Source organism: Kogia breviceps, chromosome 6, assembly GCF_026419965.1.
Source record: "Kogia breviceps isolate mKogBre1 chromosome 6, mKogBre1 haplotype 1, whole genome shotgun sequence".
Lineage (NCBI taxonomy): Eukaryota > Metazoa > Chordata > Mammalia > Artiodactyla > Physeteridae > Kogia > Kogia breviceps.
Genome location: NC_081315.1, coordinates 18,063,538 through 18,081,457, shown reverse-complemented (window position 1 = coordinate 18,081,457; position 17,920 = coordinate 18,063,538). Strand labels below are relative to the sequence as shown.

General features: G+C 42.0%; 1 protein-coding gene across 1 annotated transcript in view; it reads right to left on the bottom strand.

The window, feature by feature from the left end:
* Positions 1–17,920, bottom strand: part of DAPP1 (dual adaptor of phosphotyrosine and 3-phosphoinositides 1) — a 63,320-nt gene that overhangs the window by 2,663 nt on the left and 42,737 nt on the right. Inside the window, exons 5-8 of the mRNA XM_059066912.2 lie at positions 5,748–5,795; positions 4,291–4,353; positions 2,745–2,830; positions 102–189 (exon numbers count right to left, since the gene is read on the bottom strand). Of these exons, the coding sequence (XP_058922895.1) occupies positions 102–189; positions 2,745–2,830; positions 4,291–4,353; positions 5,748–5,795 (285 nt within the window). The remainder of the gene's footprint in view (positions 1–101; positions 190–2,744; positions 2,831–4,290; positions 4,354–5,747; positions 5,796–17,920) is intronic.

Sequence of the window (17,920 nt, the reverse complement as noted above, 5' to 3'; positions counted from 1 at the left end):
TCCGTTCTCGGGGCTTGTCTGACTCTTTCAATAGAAATATGTTTGAAATCATCAACATGTGATTTCTGAGTACTAGGTGTCCAGAGACATGAATAACTCACCAACTTCCAGCGTAATATCTTGATCCACTCGTCAGCTTCTACTCCTGTCTTTGCACAGAGATAAAATGTCCTGAATGGAAATACTAAGCTGGTAAGACAAAAGAAAGAATGTAAGACACTCCCGATAGTTGGTTGAACATCTATTAGTTGAGCACTAATTAGAGTATTCCAAGGGGAAAACGAATTGACAAAGAACCTGGGTGAGAACTTGAGGAGTTGGTATATACGGAGCTAGTCCTGCCAGCAAACGCAGAAATGTTGAGGCTGCAGATTCATATTATTATTACAGGCCAAATTTGTATTTTCTAATGAGAGTCCAAAGAAAAATCCCAGGTCCAGGTCACCCCCCAGATCACTTTATTGTTCATGTCTTAGACTGAATACACATATGTGTTTATTCAGCTGATCTGTTAAATGACTCAGAACTTGTGCTATGATTCAAAGAACAAGCAAGACAGACAAGAGAGTTTGTTGAAGGAGCTCATTTGTGTTAGCTGACTTCAGCGAGGGTGACACTGCCCTCTGTGGATGACGGAAGTTTTAACTTTTCAGGGCAGGAAAAAGAGACAATAAATCTCTTCAACTATTTATTTTGCCCACTTCTGGCGATGAGTTAATCTTTGCTGAAGGGAAGACAAACTTGCCTACTGGCATGAAAGACTGTTCTAGGAATAAAGTTAACTCCTCCTTTGACTGTCTCTTTGGCTATAGAGTCAAAATCGTCAGACTTATATCTCGCCCACACCTCCTGTCCTTACAGTTGAGATGCCAAACACTAAACATCTTTTTGTCCTTTTTGTGAAAAAGGAAAAAAAAAAAAGCCTTGGACTTCCCCGGTGGCGCAGTGGTTACGAATCAGCCTGCCAATGCAGGGGACACCGGTTTGATCCTTGGTAGGGGAAGATCCCACATGCCGCGGAGCAACAAAGCCCGTGTGTCACAACTACTGAGCCTGCGTTCTAGAGCCCGCGTGGCATAACTACTGAGCCTGCGTGCCACAACTACTGAAGCCCGAGCACCTAGAGCCTGTGCTCCACAAGAGAAGCCACCACAGTGAGAAGCCCGTGCACCGCACCGAAGAGCAGCCTCCGCTCGACGCAACTAGAGTAAAGCCTGCGCGCAGCAACAAAGACCCAATGCAACCAAAAATAAAACATTAATTAAAAAAAAAAAAAGCCTTAAAGTGAAATCAGAAGGGTTTCTATATCCTAAAACCAAAGAAACACATCTGGTTATACCAGTAATTAATGTTGAATAGACAAGAGGTAAGTTCCTGTGTATAAAAGGTAAACCCTGACGTGAGGTCCGGTTGGGCAGTTAGTAGAGAGGGGGAGCTGGGGGGGAGGTGTGAAATAGTGTACAGAACCAATTGCTGGAATTGTCATTGTTTGGTCCTCCCTGGAAGAGACATGATTCATTGCCTGTTAATACAGATAACTTCCTTTCTTCTTGCTAACAGAACCCCAGGTGATAAGTTTTAATTAGTCAGAGCCAATTATGATCGTACTGTACTGTTTTCTAGCTTCCTCTGCTGCTGGTGATGGCCATGGGACTCAGTCTTGGCCAATGAGATAATGAACAATCTGATAGAAGAGTTTCTGGGAAAATGTCTGCTTTCCTGACTCAAAGGGCAGACCTGGCTAATAGCATCCCAGCATCTTTCTTTATGGCTTACATAAAGAAAGCATCTTGGACCCTGAAGTAGTAAGCATGAGGAAAAGACCAAGAGAATTGTAGAGACATTGGACCTGACCTTGTCAAGGTAGCTGCCTATCTCCCAATTGCTTGTTATATGAGAAATATAAACCCCTGTTAATTCATATGGTACCTTTATGTGAATTTTAAAAAGACTTCCATTATTGGTTGATACTATACAATCATTAATTAATAATAGTTAACTATTGTTAATTGTTAATTTTCTTAGGTGTGACAATGGTATTGTAGTTGTATAGGTGATTTTTTTTTTCTTAGGATATGCAAATTTAAGTATTCAGGGATAAAGTGCCATGATGTCTGCAACTTACTTTCAACTAGTTCAGGGGAAAAGAAGTGAATAGATAGAGATAAAACAAACATGGAAAAATATTAATGATTGATGCATCTAAGTGAAGCGTCTATGGGTATGTAAGTCTTTCAATTTTTGTATGTTTGAAAACTTTAAAATAAAAGTTGGTGAGAAATAAGACACTCTTTTCTCAAGATACTTTACTTCTCCCAGTTAGAAAATTGTCATGATATACTGATTGCGACAGAACAAAACACTTTTGTGCCATCTGCCAGAATTGTCATCATTATACAAATCACTCATTGTTGGAGTCAACAAAGTTGTAATTGAAATTGAATAAAAAACCTCAAAGGAATAAAAGCTGTCTAAGATGTGAATGGCGTCCTACTTGTGCAGTGTACAACCTAAACAGTTATACCCAGGAGATTCTCCTACTTGTTTAAATCACTTTAAATGAGGTATTATGTCACACTCGGCTGGAAGCACTTCTGACATGCATGCCCTGTGTGATGGTTAAACCCACCTGCCTCAGATCAGAACATTTGTACACATTAAGACATACAATTTTTTATTCTTCTGCTAAACTGAGTGTCTGGCAAGAAGACTTTTAAAAACATTTACTTTATGAAACAACTTACCAAAAACAGTTCACTCTTTCCTGTGAATAATCAAATTGTACAGCCGAACATTCTGTTAAATCTAGGCTCCGAATTGGTTCTGGTGACTGAAAAAAATAAAAGAAAAGGGCAAACTGTGTCATCATAAGAACACACATGCAAATCTGTACATCACTTGTTCCCCTAACAAGGCTCCACCATGAGCGACTGTCAACTTTCCTTCCATTACGGGGACTGATTATAGAAAACCTTCCTAAGGGAAGTCACATGCTCACCTAGGGATTGGCTTTTCATGAAACTGGACATTAGGAAGAGATTTTCTTTGTCAATTTAAATTTGGTGGAGAAGGATTTTTAACACGTGGAAGGGAGTCATATTTGTCTCCCATGTTTTTAAACACCCACTTACTCAGAAATTTTGTGTAGGAGAGATGAGAAGAGATGAAATAATTTTAAATTTGTTTAATGAAATCGGCATGAGAAATGGACATATTTTTAATAAAGGGGGACACTGCTGCAAGAGACAGTTAATACTGTGGCAAGAGAGCAATTCCATCGCCTTAGGCGGAGGGAATGCTGTCCCCAGGAGCTAGAGGTTAGCCAGCCCAACAGAGCCGTGTCCGGGATACACATCTCGTCTTTGCAAAAGAACACTGCTCATATCAGGAATCAAGAATTCACATCTCCAAAAAAACAAAGAATTCACATCTCCAATCGGGTATAGGATGTTTCAGGTGCTCATAAGAAATTTTCAGGGATTTTGAAGGCAGACATTTCATCTACAGGGCTCTTTTTTTTTTAAACATCTTTATTGGAGTATAATTGCTTTACAGTGTTGTGTTATTTTCTGCTGTATAACAAAGTGAATCATCTATACATATACATATATCCCCATTTCTCCTCCCTCTTGCGTCTCCCTCCCACCCTCCCTATCCCACCCCTCTAGGTGGTCACAAAGCACCGAGCTGATCTGCCAGTGCTATGCAGCTGCTTCCTACTAGCTATTTTACATTTGGTAGTGTATATACGTCCATGCCACTCTCTCACTTCGTCCCAGCTTACCCTTCCCCCTCCCCATGTCCTCAAGTCCATTCTCTACATCTGCCTCTTTATTCCTGTCCTGCCCCTAGGTTCTTCAGAACCATATATTTTTTTAGATTCCATATATATGTGTTAGCATATGGTATCTGCTTTTCTTTTTCTGACTTACTTCACTCTGTATGACAGACTCTAGGTCCATCCACCTCACTACAAATAACTCAATTTCATTTCTTTTTATGGCTGAGAAATATTCCATTGTGTATATGTGCCACATCTTCCTTATCCATTCATCTGTGGATGGACACTTAGGTTGCTTCCATATCCTGCCTATTGTAAATAGAGCTGCAGTGAACATCGTGGTACGTGACTCTTTTTGAATTATGGTTTTCTCAGGGTATATGCCCAGTAGTGGGATTGCTGGGTCCTATGGTAGTTCTATTTGTCGTTTTTTAAGGAACCTCCATACTGTCCTCCATAGTGGCACAGGGCTCATTTTTAAAGGGAAAATATATGACCATGTTTCTCACCATCTGGTCTTTGAAGTATTTCAGTTCATTCCTGTGCAAAGTGAACCACCTCGTTTTCCAGGTCTGAAAAAAAAAAAAATTAAAACACGTAGGTTTTGAATACAGGACCACAATATTTGAACTAGATAATTTCCTTTTGTTGTAAAAATACCTAAAAGATTAGATACAATAAAATATTCTTGCAGTGTTGCTTCTGAGGAAAAAACTTTCCAAATAAAACTTCAAATTTTAAAGTTTCAAAAATCAAAATGATTCCATGCATTAAGCTCACAACGAAGGCAAAGATATCAACATTTTTGAACAAATAGAAAGAAATAACCTATCATAAACATTCAAGGTGATTTATAACAAACCGCTGAAATTTCCATCTTAATAAGACTTAATAATCTTAATAAAACTCCATAATAAAACTAGATATCATTGTTCAGCACCCGCTGAGGGCTTCATACTATCCCTTGGAGGTTTATATACATTATAGCCACTCCCCATACGTTGTCAAATATTGGGTTGGCCAAGAAGTTCGTTCGGGGTTTTCTACTATTCTGTGGGAAACCCCGAACGAACTTTTGGGCCAACCCAATATCATTATTCTTGTTTTACAAATAAACAGATTGAGATTTAGGAAGCTCAACCACATGCTATTCTAAACCTTGCCTAAGAATTCCATGACATTGGTGGAAAAACAGTTGTTACCCACTGCCTCTTTCTTATGTACTAACAGAACACTGATGAGGTCGGGTGGCAATGTTCCTGGTTAAAAGAAGCAACTGGATTTAAACATAATGCTACGCACATGAATACTTCCTCGCCTTAGGGAGCATCCAGTCCAGTAGGGACACAAATAACTAAATACTTAGGTTAAATTCAAGCAGGCCAGTATCCTTGAGAGGTTACGTGTCCTGACTCTTAAAATGGGAAAGAACAGACTCATTCCACGAAGGTCTTCTTGGCGTGTGAAAATGAAATACAGTAACTTTAAAGGTTCAATCACATAAATAGAGGATACCCCCCCCCAACTAGTAAAGTCCTAAATTTTGTTTTCTTTGGGATTTTATAATAGAGTCACATTCATGTTGGTGATGAGATTTGGGGGGCCTACTGTTAGGTAAACATTTCATCCAATTTTGACTTCTTTTTTGTTAAGAAATCTTAAAAAGCCAAGATATGTGCTAGAGTTAATTTGCTACGTTCATCCCCAATCATTGCATCCAAAGGATCATATGTTTTCTTGGGTATTAAACGTAGGCTATTCTCATACATTTGGCTTTGCCAAAGAATAGTCAAGTCATTTTCCAGAATTTTGACTAATACTGGCCATAAAGATGAACTCTGGAAACAGGTAAATATCATAACTGGGTCAAAATAAGTAGGTTCTGCTTTTTAAAAAGTCAAAATGAGCGCTGGGCCCCCATGTCGTGCTCTCTTTCTTTGTGGCTGGCAGCAACGTGCTTCCTTACCTTGACGAGCCCCCCCTGTTTGGTGAGGTAACCTTCTTTGGTGCCCAGCTGAAAAAAGAAGGAAACAAGTGAAGCCCAGAACTATCGCAACTTTATTTTTGTCTTTCTATTTCTGTCCTATTTTAAAATGAAACACAAGTTTGCCTTTGATCTTTAAGTAATTGCCTTTCAGTTTTCATCTAGGCACTTGAAAATCTCCCCTGTGACGTGAGAGACTGTTTTCAGACCAGATCATCTGGCGTGGTTCTGTAGCAACAGGCAACAATGGACAGATTCTCCTCTAACACGAGTTCGCAGTTTGCAAGCAATCAGCCACATCATACCACTTATACAAGTCGGCATTGGGGCTTCCCTGGTGGCGCAGTGGTTGAGAGTCCGCCTGCCGATGCAGGGGACGTGGGTTCGTGCCCCGGTCCGGGAAGATCCCACATGCCGCGGAGCGGCTGGGCCGGTGAGCCATGGCCGCTGAGCCTGCGCGTCCGGAGCCTGTGCTCCGCAGCGGGAGAGGCCACAACGGTGAGAGGCCAGCGTACCGCAAAAAAAAAAAAAAAAAAAAAAAGTCGGCATTGGGCAAAGTGTGTGTGTGCGTCCCAGATGCTTGCGTTGTTGGTGGGGTGTTCTGCACATAAATATGTCCACAGACACTGACATGGGGTCAGTACCTGGGAAACTCTGGATTAAGAAGGATTTTAATCCTTCTAGAAGGATTTCTGTACTTCCCGGAGTCTGTTTTATGCTAATATGCTTCATGAATTGTAAAGAAGCAACATTAGAAATAGCATTTTCAACATTTTATCATGTAATTCTCCTTTAAACCCCCTTTTATTTTTTTGCAGACCACCTCTTGAGACCTATAGTCCATGGAACAGATTTTCATGAGTGCAGATTTATTTACACTGGCTTCATCCAAAAGTGATTTGAAGTGAGAATGAGTCATTCCTTTTAACTCACTCATCATTAATTCCAGAGTAACAGCAACATTACACACTTAGCTGGCTCCTACAAAGTGTAAGGGATGGTGGAGAACTGTGGGAATAGAAATTTGCATAAAACCAGGACCCTCAGCTGAAAAATATTCTAAGTTCATAAATTTCCAAAGAAATTAAATTCCTGGTAATATGTTATGTTCTAATATAATGTCATAATATATCTTATATTAGTAAGAAAAAAATGAATAAAAACCGGAAATGACTTGTTGATGTCAATGTTTTTTTCCTGGGAGTTTCTAGAGTATGTTTCCCTGAGGTGAACTCTCCCTACCAGATAAAAAGAGGAACAACAGAGAGAGTGAAAACTAGAAATAATATATGACCACTTCCTCTACAGTTCTATGACATTTAAGTAAGGATGAACTTCCCAGGCGTTCATTTAAATAATGCTAAATAATATTGGTGAATTTGATATCAAATAATCAGCTTGATTTATTTTGACACTAAAAAAAATTGGACTGAATTGAGTTTGGGTATTATATTATGGAAATAGAAAAAAATTAACCTTTTGGATTGTTGAGTCTGCAGAGGGAAAATAATTAAGGGTAAACTGTTTCATAGAAGACTGATAGAATTGTTTACTAAAATCTTACTAAAGGATACGCTATTCACTCCATCTTACCTCCATCCAAACAATATATTATAAGTCTGGTATCTTTCTAAGGTTTTGATAGTTAAATAGAAGTTTGCAGAGAAAGAAGCTGAGAATACCAATTTTATTCATGGCCTCAGGAGGTAAGAAAGGAAACAACTATACAGCAGATTTATGTTTTTAAAAATATATGATCTGTAATAAGAAAGAGGTTTATAATAGCCCCAAATTGGAAATAACCTAAATATTTTAAAAAGAAGGCATTAGCCTGCCTACGCTCCTTTCTACCTGCCTCCCTACCTGCCTTAAATTTAGTCCAAAACCATCAGGTGGGGTGAAGCAAGGCAGGCACCAGCGTGAGTGTGTTCAGGGCACTGGTGCACCTTAGCACAGGCTGGAGTCAAATCAGGGAGCAGAGGGCGTCTGTGGGGACAATGGCGGGGGCGGCAGCTCGGGGCCAGGCGCTGAAGCCCGCCAGGGCGAGGAGGGCTCCCGCCCCAGAGGCGTGGAGGTGCCTGCCAGGGCACAGCTTCAGAGCCAAGTCGGGCTACGTGGGCATCTGCGGTAGGGGAGGGAATGCAAGTAGACAGGCAGTGGGGTTCCCGCCTGGCTGCAATTGGAGACTGATTACATTTGACTGATCAACAAATAAGTGGATGTACTGAAGATAATGGAATCCGTGTTCCTCACTGTGGGGAAAGAGAGTTACAACTATGAAAAGTGAAGCAATTAAAATAAGCCTTGTGGAACTGGAGTAGGATTGGAGGTATGGGTGCAAACCCATGGATAGATGGTAGATGATAGATTGATAGATAGATAGATAGATAGATAGATAGATAGATAGATAGATAGATAGATAGAACTAGAAAGAAATACAGACAGCAATATAGATAAGTGTACATATGTATAGACATACATATTTTCCCTAGCTCTGTTCTCAGAGTGGACTAGGAGAGTGACATTCTGCTAATAATGCAATTATAGCACCCAGATCAGGATTTCTAAAGTACTACTCTCCAGAAATAGCTAATTGTAGAGCTGGATACAAGAAAAGTACGAGATAAGCCTGGAACACTTTACTGTACCAGAAATTATGAAAATTCTCAAAGAATTATGAGGTTGGATGGTTACAAAAGTCATGTGGAAATAGCTCTTACTGGCCAAAACTGGGGAAATTTGAGGGATGAAATTAAATAATAACAGTCATGATTAGAACCCATGATATAAAAATAATTGGATAAATTCAAAGAATAAAAAGCTTTTCTTTTCAGTAGAATGACAATCAATCAATGTAAAAGCAATAAGACAACCACAGAATCACCACTTGGTAACAATCACAGTAATAATTAAAGCAGCCAAGAAACATCACTGGATGATAACACTGGTGGATGAAAGTTTAATGAGGAACAGGATACCTACTTAGTCTCAAACAATCTCCCCCCAAAATATTTATTAATGACAAAGGGACTAAGGTGACTTCAGAGTGAAGAAACCTGGCAGACACCGATTAATCAAGTCATCAAACACACTGGAATAAGACAAATTGAAATCGTGTTCCACTCGACAGGATGCAGTGAGACGTGCAGAGCATCACTTTTGTGGTATTTCTACCAAAAAATGCAAAACCCGAATCTAATCACAAGGCTACAGCTGATAAGTTAAAGTTGGGGAACAGTTCTCAAAATAATTAGCCTTTAATATTCAGAAGTGTCAAAGTCACAACATGAAGGAAAAACTGAGGAAGTGTTCCAGAGTGAAGAATACTCAAGAGGCAGGACAAATAAAAGCAACTTGTGACCTTGGATCGGATCCTTCTGCCCTGAAGGGCCTTACTGGGAAAACTGGTGACGCCTAAATGAGATCTGTGGATGGGACCACGGTGCTGTATCGATGTTAATTTCCTCATTGAGTGGCTCCGTGCGGTCGTGAGGCAAATGTCCTTGTGTGTAGGGAATACACACTGAAGTACTGGGGTGATGGCATCGTGCAGGCAATTTACTTTCTTTGCATTGTTCTTTCAATTTTTCTATAACTTTGCAATTATTGAAAATAAAAATATAGCACGTAAAAATATAATAGAGAATTAACAAAATATATTATGATATATCCAGATAATGAAATGTTAAGGGATTTGTTTTAATGATGTTTTATTTTTGTTTGTTTGTTTGTTTTTTGGGGGGGTGGTATGTGAGCCTCGCACTGTTGTGGGCTCTCCCGTTGCGGAGCGCAGGCTCCGGACGCGCAGGCGCAGCGGCCATGGCTCACGGGCCCAGCCGCTCCGCGGCACGTGGGATCCTCCCGGACCGGGGCACGAACCCGCGTCCCCTGCATCGGCAGGCGGACTCCCAACCACTGCGCCACCAGGGAAGCCCTTTAATGATGTTTTAGAAGACTACGTAATGCTGTGGAAGATGTTCACAATATATAATTAATTAAACAAGCATATTATAACTCTACAGTGAAGAGCGGGGGAAGACGCCATAATGAAACTGGTTAGTCAATGTTGCCTTAATATTATTGACAATTCTGTAAAGTTCCTTTTTATGAATACTTCTATTTAAGCCATTTCACCTTTGTTTTGAAATCCTTCCCATTTAAAGAGAAAATGTGACACTTGCTGAAAAGCTTGTAAGAAAACCCCTCTTCCGCCACCTCCTTTTTTTCCTTTTAAACCTTCTTTAAATGACACATCTTCTAGGTTATGAGGGTTGAGAATTTTTACTTTTGTTTGTTTTTAATGAGCATTTGTCTTTTAGAATAGGATTGTGTGATGTTTAAATGGACAAAACCAAACATGACTTTGTGCAGTTAACAAAATATATATATTTATTCAAGAAAAAGACTAGGATAGACACCAAAACTGTGAGAAGAGCTTCAAAGACAGAATACTGGAAAGGCCAGCATGCAAGGGAGGTGTCCAAGAAGAGGAACTGTAAAATGTGCTGAAAAGATAACATAATAAAGACAGAAAGAGGTTGAAGCAGCAAAGGAAACAGAATTTTTAGAGGAAGAGGGTTCTTAAAAATGTCAATTACCACAAAAGGGAAGCTAAGGAAGCCAATGAGCTAGCGTTCGAGATAGGCTGTGGTCTGTGTCAGGCACTCGACATATATGATCTCCCGTAAACTCTACTAACATAACTAACCGGTGGTTTGCAGTCCCCAGGTCCAGAACGACACCTCTTTCCCATCTCCCACTCCTCCTGCAATCTCAGCCATCTCAGTAAACAGCAGGAGTATTTACTCCGTCGCTCTTTGCTTCACACACTACACTCCATCCATCAGTAAGTCTTGTTTCTTCTACCTTTGAAACACATCGTGAAGTTGACCCGTTCTTATGCCTTCCTCCTCTTCTAACTACTATTCTTATTTCCCTCTCTGGTTTCAGCTACCGTGGCCTCTCACCTGGACGGTTCTCACGGCCTCCTAACCGGTCTCCTTGCCTCCAACTTTGTCCTGACTCCATTTTCAACTTAGTAGTGAAAATTATCTTTTTAAAAACTTTAAAACTTAAACAAATTTTGTTACTCAGACTCCCATGGTTCTTTTTTTATCAACGCTTAGAAAAAAAAATTAATTCTCTACCTTATCTTACAAGGCCTTTCGTGTTGTGTAAGGAAAGGACGATTCGCATTTTGGGTAATTCTTCACCATGTGTTGTGGGATATTTAGCCTCTCTGACCCCTGCCCATTGCTGGACAATTCTCCAGGGGTCTCTTGTGTTTCTCCACGTCTTACGAGCAAGGCACCAACAGCCCTTTGTCCCACACCAATTTTTAAAGCATATTTGTATAGCAGACAGCCTGAAAAGATAGAAATAGTGCTCCCTTCAGAGGAAAAAGCAGACAAGCAGAGGCCTTTTGTGTCTTTCAACACCTGTGAAACTGTGGCAGGCGAACTTGTTAGCTGGCGAGAAGGTAAAGTCCCAGACCCTCCACCCACTAATGCTGGCACTGCTCCAGAGCATTGTGACAACGGAGATGCCCCTAAATTTCCAAACTCTCAGCTGGGTGGCACTGTGCTTTGAGAACTCCGCTGGCTACATGATGTGACCCCTCATCACCCCAATAATCTCATCTCCTACCACTTTCCCTCTAGCTCACTCCATGCCAGTTGCGAGATCTTCTTATTAGTCTTTAAACAGCCTCAATTTAGTTCCCACCTCGAGGCTTTTGTCCTGATCTCTGCCTGCAATGCTCTTGTACATCCTGACCTGAGTCACTCTTTCCCTTCTATGAAGCCTCTCCTCTAATGTCACCTCCTCCTAGAGGCCTCCCTTGCTTCCCTCTCCTGCCCTTATCCTACTTTTTCTTTTTCTTTTTTTTTTTTTTTTGCAGTACGCGGGCCTCTCACTGCTGTGGCCTCTCCCGTTGCGGAGCACAGGCTCCGGACGCACAGGCCCAGCGGCCATGGCTCACGGGCCCAGCTGCTCCGTGGCATGTGGGATCTTCCCAGACCAGGGCACGAACCCTTGTCCCCTGCATCGGCAGGCAGACTCTCAAACACTGCGCCACCAGGGAAGCCCCTACTTTTTCTTTTTATGACCTATTAGTATCTGGGTTTATAATATTCTGTTGATGACTGTCTGTGGTCCCCCTACTACAGTGTGAGCTCAGTGAGGGCAGAACCTTTGCCTAATTTATTCCCAACTCTCCAGTGCTTAAAACAGTCCTGGGTGCATTGCAGGCACTTTTTAAAAAGTTTGTTAAATAAATGAATCAGATAAATTTCATCCTATCTCAGAAGCCCGATCCTATGTTGTGTATAAAATATATAAATCGTAATTTCCCCAAGTGCAGTTGCCAAAGGATGGTAAACAGTTTTGCAGAAACGTCTACATTTCTGGGCAATAAGACACCCATTTTCATTTTCACTTCAAGCAAGTTCTTTTTCCTGTAAATAGCACTTAATCCTCTTCCTCCACTGCCAGAGCTTGTGCAAGAACCCCATCCCCAAAGGAGAAGGCAGATGTCTAGAAGCCCTCAGAGCTCTCAGGTTGGGGTGGAGGGGCAGTAGCGTATGTGCATGGGAGTAATCAATCAAGGCTATGAACTCTGTGCTCAGCAAGCGACAAAAGCTTCTAATCAGACTAGAACTGGTTCCCCAGCAGGCTGAGCCAGTTATCGATCATTCCTTAGTGAGGAATAGTGTGACACTGCAGAAACCACTAGAAAACCTTTATAGTTTTCTGTCTATAGCAATGCACAATAAATTCATGGACCTCTCATTATACAGTGTGAGTGCAGACATTTTCAACTATCCGCTCATCACTGTTTCAAAAACTCCATTATACAGATCCTTCTGTGTATATTCATGTTTGAATACTTGGGCAGGTGAATCCCTCTGCTACCTGGAGCGAGCAGAGAAGGTAAGCAATAAGGCTTGCAGAATTTGATCTCAAGAGGACTGTATCTACCTAAGTATGCTGTGTCTCATGCTTACACCAACTCCACAAATTAGGTCTTATCTGCATTTTACTGTTGAAAAATGATGCACGTAGTAGGGTATGGTTCGATTGACCTTGAGTGGAGATCTCTAGGGGAAGGTAACAGATGAGAATGTAAAGTTTAACTGAGAGTACAAATGAGAACGCTGTTAAGGTGATCGGTGGTGGGGTAAGGATCGTAAAGAGGAAGGTTAGGAAGAGTCCCGTCGACTGGAAAACAAAGAATTGGTTAGAGGGTAGATCTTCATGTGTTCTTTGGTCTGTTTTGACTTGGGACTATTTGTTGTCTTGCTTTCCTAAATGTCTCTAGTTGTGAGGTCTTATACTTGCCCTTCTAACTCTAACAAAGCTAAAACATCTTTCTCAACCAATTTCCAGAGTTTTTATTTTTGAGTAGATGTAGCGTAGTAACAGTGTAAGATGTCGTGAACCTGGCTAGGCTATAAAGCTATGAAGACAGGCTATGATTCCTGTCCCGGGAAGTGTCAGGTTCCTGGAGAGGGCAGACAGCATGTAGGTAGTCAGCCCCCAGTATGATGATTCCAGGATACAGGTGAGCCGAGGGTGTACAGAAGAGGGGCATTTTAGAGGAAGCTAAGAGGGGTCCAAGAAGGCTTCCTGGAAGAGACTGATCCCGGATGCAAGTCTCTAAGGATGAGGGCACAGTAGCAGTGTTGGCAGCATTTCTGATGCAGGGAGGGGAGGAGGAGCACCGTTGTGGAGAGCGGTGGGGTCCATAGCGTGCGTGTAGGAGGAGCATGGGGTCAGGCCAGAGAGGTTAGCAGGTTCCAGGCGGATGAAGACAGCGGACACCACCGAAGGATGTTAAGCAGGGAGGTCACATGGTAAATCTACTTCTTAGGAGGGATATCTCTGGTGGCGGGGTAGAGAAAGTACCGCAAAGACAAAAAGGTCACGCGTGTTTTAACATAATTTGTAACTGAACATCTTCAGGCATAATGGTTGCTGTCTAGAACTAGTTCTTGAAATTTCATTTCGGTGTTGTCCTCTTTATCATCGGCACACACCCAGATGTCTTATACCAGAGCATGCAGCCAACGAGGAAGAGGGAAAGAATAGGGGAGCGCTGTACATGATGAAGGGAAAAGGGTGCTGGAGAAGAATCTTTGCAGGGTCACAGCTCCCAGAACAAACGTAAACGGACTGAGGAGAACAATGAAAGCCCCAGTTCCACTGAAACTGAACGGTGGCTCACACGCTGCAAAGAGATGCAAGTGTCTTCTGTCCGTACCCTCCCTTCATTCAGTGAAGGAAAAAAAGGCCAGGAAAAAATAACATCCTGAGGGATTATGGCCAAGGTGGAGAATCTTTTTCTTCCATAGAAAGTTGAAATGTAAAAGAAGATTTTTCTATTCTTAATTTAAGAAATTTTTAGAATAACAGTTTAGCCAACTGTGTGACCGTAAACATCTCTGGCCCATTCTACTGTGAGCTTCTTTGTTGAAGCAAGGCCAGGATTTAAGTGCCATTTCTGAAGTCTTTAAAATCCTATCACTGAAGGGAGACCTTCAAGATGGCGGAAAGGTAAGACGCGGAGTTCACTTTCCTCCCCACAAACACATCAGAAACACATCTACACGTGGAACAACTCCTACAGAACACCTACTGAACGCTGGCAGAAGACCTCAGACCTCCAAAAGGCAAGTAACTCCCCACGTACCTGGGTAGGGCAAAAGAAAAAAGAATAGACAGAGACAAAAGAATAGGGACGGGCCTTTGTCAGTGGGAGGGAGCCGTGAAGGAGGAAAGGTTTCCACACACTAGGAGCCCCTTCGCGGGTGGAGACTGCGGGGGGCAAAGGGGGGAAGCTTCGGAGTCACGGAGGAGAGCGCAGCCACAGGGTGCAAAGGGCAGAGAGGAGAGATTCCGACCGGCACTCACCAGCCCGAGAGGCTTGTCTGCTCACCCGCCGGGGCGGGCGGGGCTGGGAGCTGAGGCTCGGGCTTCGGAAGTCAGATCCCAGGGAGAGGACTGGGGTTGGTGCTGTGAACGCAGCCTGAAGGGGGCTAGTGCGCCACGACTGGCCGGGGGGGAGTCCAGGAAAAATCCGGAGCTGCCAAAGAGGCAAGAGACCATTGTTTCGGGTGCGCGAGGAGAGGAGATTCAGAGCACCACCTAAGCGAGCTCCAGAGACGGTGCAAGCTGCGGCGATCAGCGCGCACCCCAGAGACGGGCTTGAGACACTAAGGCGGCTGCTGCCGCCACCAAGAAGCCTGTGTGCGAGCACAGGTCACTGTCCACACCTCCCCTCCCGGGAGCCTGTGCAGCCCCGCCACTGCCAGGGTCCCGGGATCCAGGGACAACTTCCCCAGGAGAACGCACGGCGCGCCTCAGGCTGATGCAATGTCACGTTGGCCTCTGCCGCCGCAGGCTCACCCCGCATCCGTACCCCTCCCTAGAACCAGCCTGAGTGAGCCAGAGCCCCTGAATCAGCTGCTCCTTTAACCCCGTCCTGTCTGAGCAAAGAACAGATGCCCTCAGGTGACCTACGTGCAGAGGCAGGGCAAATCCAAAGCTGAACCCCGGGAACTGTGCGAACAAAGAAGAGAAAGGGAAATCTCTCCCAGCAGCCTCAGGAGCAGCAGATTAAATCTCCACAATCAACCTGATGTACCCTGCACCTGTGGAATACCTGAATAGAAAACCAATCATCCCAAAATTGAGGTGGGGGATTTTTGGAGCAAGGATATATATATTTTTTTCCTTTTTCTCTTTTTGTGAGTGTATATGTGTATGCTTCTATGTGTGATTTTGTCTGTATAGCTTTGCTTTTACCATTTGTCCTAGAGTTCTGTCTATTTTTTTGTTCTTTTTTTTTTCTTTTTTTTTTAGTATAATTCTTAGCGCTTGTTTTCAGTGGTGAATTTGTTTTTTTGTTTGGTTGCTCTCTTCTCTCTTTCTTTCTCTTTTTCTTTTTAATAATTATTTTTTATTTTAATAACTGTATTTTATTTTTTCTTTCTTTCTCTCTTATTTTCCCCCCTTTTCTTCTGAGCCGTGTGGCTAACAGGGTCTTGGGGCTCTGGCCGGTTGTCAGGCCTGTGCCTCTGAGGTGGAAGAACGGAGTTCAGGACATTGGTCCACCATACACCTCCCAGCTCCAAGTAATATCAAACAGTGAAAGCTCTCCCAGAGACCTCCATCTCAATGCCAAGACCCAGCTCCACTCAACAGCCAGCAAGCTACAGTGCTGGACACCCTATGCCAAACAACTAGCAAGACAGGAACACAACTCCAACCTTAGCAGAGAGGCTGCCTAAAATCATAATAAGGTCACAGACACACCAAAACACACCACTGGACACGGACCTGCCAACCAGAAAGACAAGATCCAGCCTCATCCACCAGAACACAGGCACCAATCCCCTCTACCAGGAAACCTACACAACCCACTGAACCAACTTTAGCCACCGGGGGCAGACACCAAAAATAACAGGAACTACGAACCTGCAGCCTGCAGAAAGGACACGCCAAACACAACAACTTAAGCAAAATGAGAAGACAGAGAAACACACAGCAGATGAATGAGCAAGATGAAAACCCACCAAACCAAACAAATGAAGAGGAAATTGGCAGACTACTTGAAAAAAGAATTCAGAATAATGATAGTAAAGATGATCCAAAATCTTGGAAATAGAATGGAGAAAATACAAGAAACGTTTAACAAGGACCTAGAAGAACTAAATAGCAAACAAACAATGATGCACAACACAATAAATGAGATTAAAATTTCTCAAGAAGGACTCAACAGCAGAATAACTGAGGCAGAAGACAGATAAGTGACTTGGAAGATAAAATAGTGGAAATAACTACTGGAGAGCAGAATAAAGAAAAAAGAACACAAAGAATTGAGGACAGTCTCAGAGACCTCTGGGACAACATTAAATGCACCAACATTTGAATTATAGGGGTCCCAGAAAAAGAAGAGAAAAAGAAAGGGACTGAGAAAATATTTGAAGAGATTATAGTTGAAAACTTCCATAATATGGGGAAGGAAATCGTCAATCAAATCCAGGAAGCACAGAGAGTCCCATACAGGACAAATCCGAGGAGAAACACGCCAAGATACATATTAATCAAACTATCAAAAATTAAATACAAAGAAAAAATATTAAAAGCAGCAAGGGAAAAACAACAATAACGTACAAGGGAATCCCCATAAGGTTAACAGCTGATCTTTCAGCAGAAACTCTGCAAGCCAGAAGGTGTGGCAGGACATATTTAAAGGGATGAAAGGGAAGAACCTACAACCAAGATTACTCTACCCAGCAAGGATCTCATTCAGATTCGACAGAGAAATTAAAACCTTTACAGACAAGCAAAAGCTAAGAGAATTCAGCACCACCAAACTAGCTTTACAACAAATGCTAAAGGAACTTCTCCAGGCAGGAAACACAAGAGAAGGAAAGGACCTACAATAACAAACCCAAAACAATTAAGAAAATGGTAATAGAAACATACATATTGATAATTACCTTAAATGTAAATGGTTAAATGCTACAACCAAAAGACATAGACTGGCTGAATGGATACAAAAACAAGACCCATATATATGCTGTCTACAAGACCCCCGCTTCAGACCAAGGGACACATACAGACTGAAAGTGAGGGCATGGAAAAAGGTATTCCATGCAAATGGAAATCAAAAGAAAGCTGGAGTAGCAATTCTCATATCACACAAAATAGACTTTAAAATAAAGACTATTACAAGAGACAAAGAAGGATAGTAAAGAATGATCAAGGGATCAATGCAAGAAGAAGATATAACCATTGTAAATATTTATGCAACCAATATAGGAGCACCTCAATACTTAAGGCTAATGTTAACAGCCATAAGAGGGGAAATCGACAATAACACAATCATAATAGGGATTTTAACATGCCACTTTCACCAATGGACAGATCATCCAAAATGAAAATAAATAAGGGAACACAAGCTTTATATGATACATTAAACAAGATGGACTTAATTTGTATTTATAGGACATTCCATCCAAACACAACAGAATACACTTTCTTCTCAAGTGCTCATGGAACATTCTCCAGGATACATCATATTTCGGTTCACAAATCAAGCCTTTGTAAATGTAAGAAAATTGAAATCATATCGAGTATCTTTTCCAACC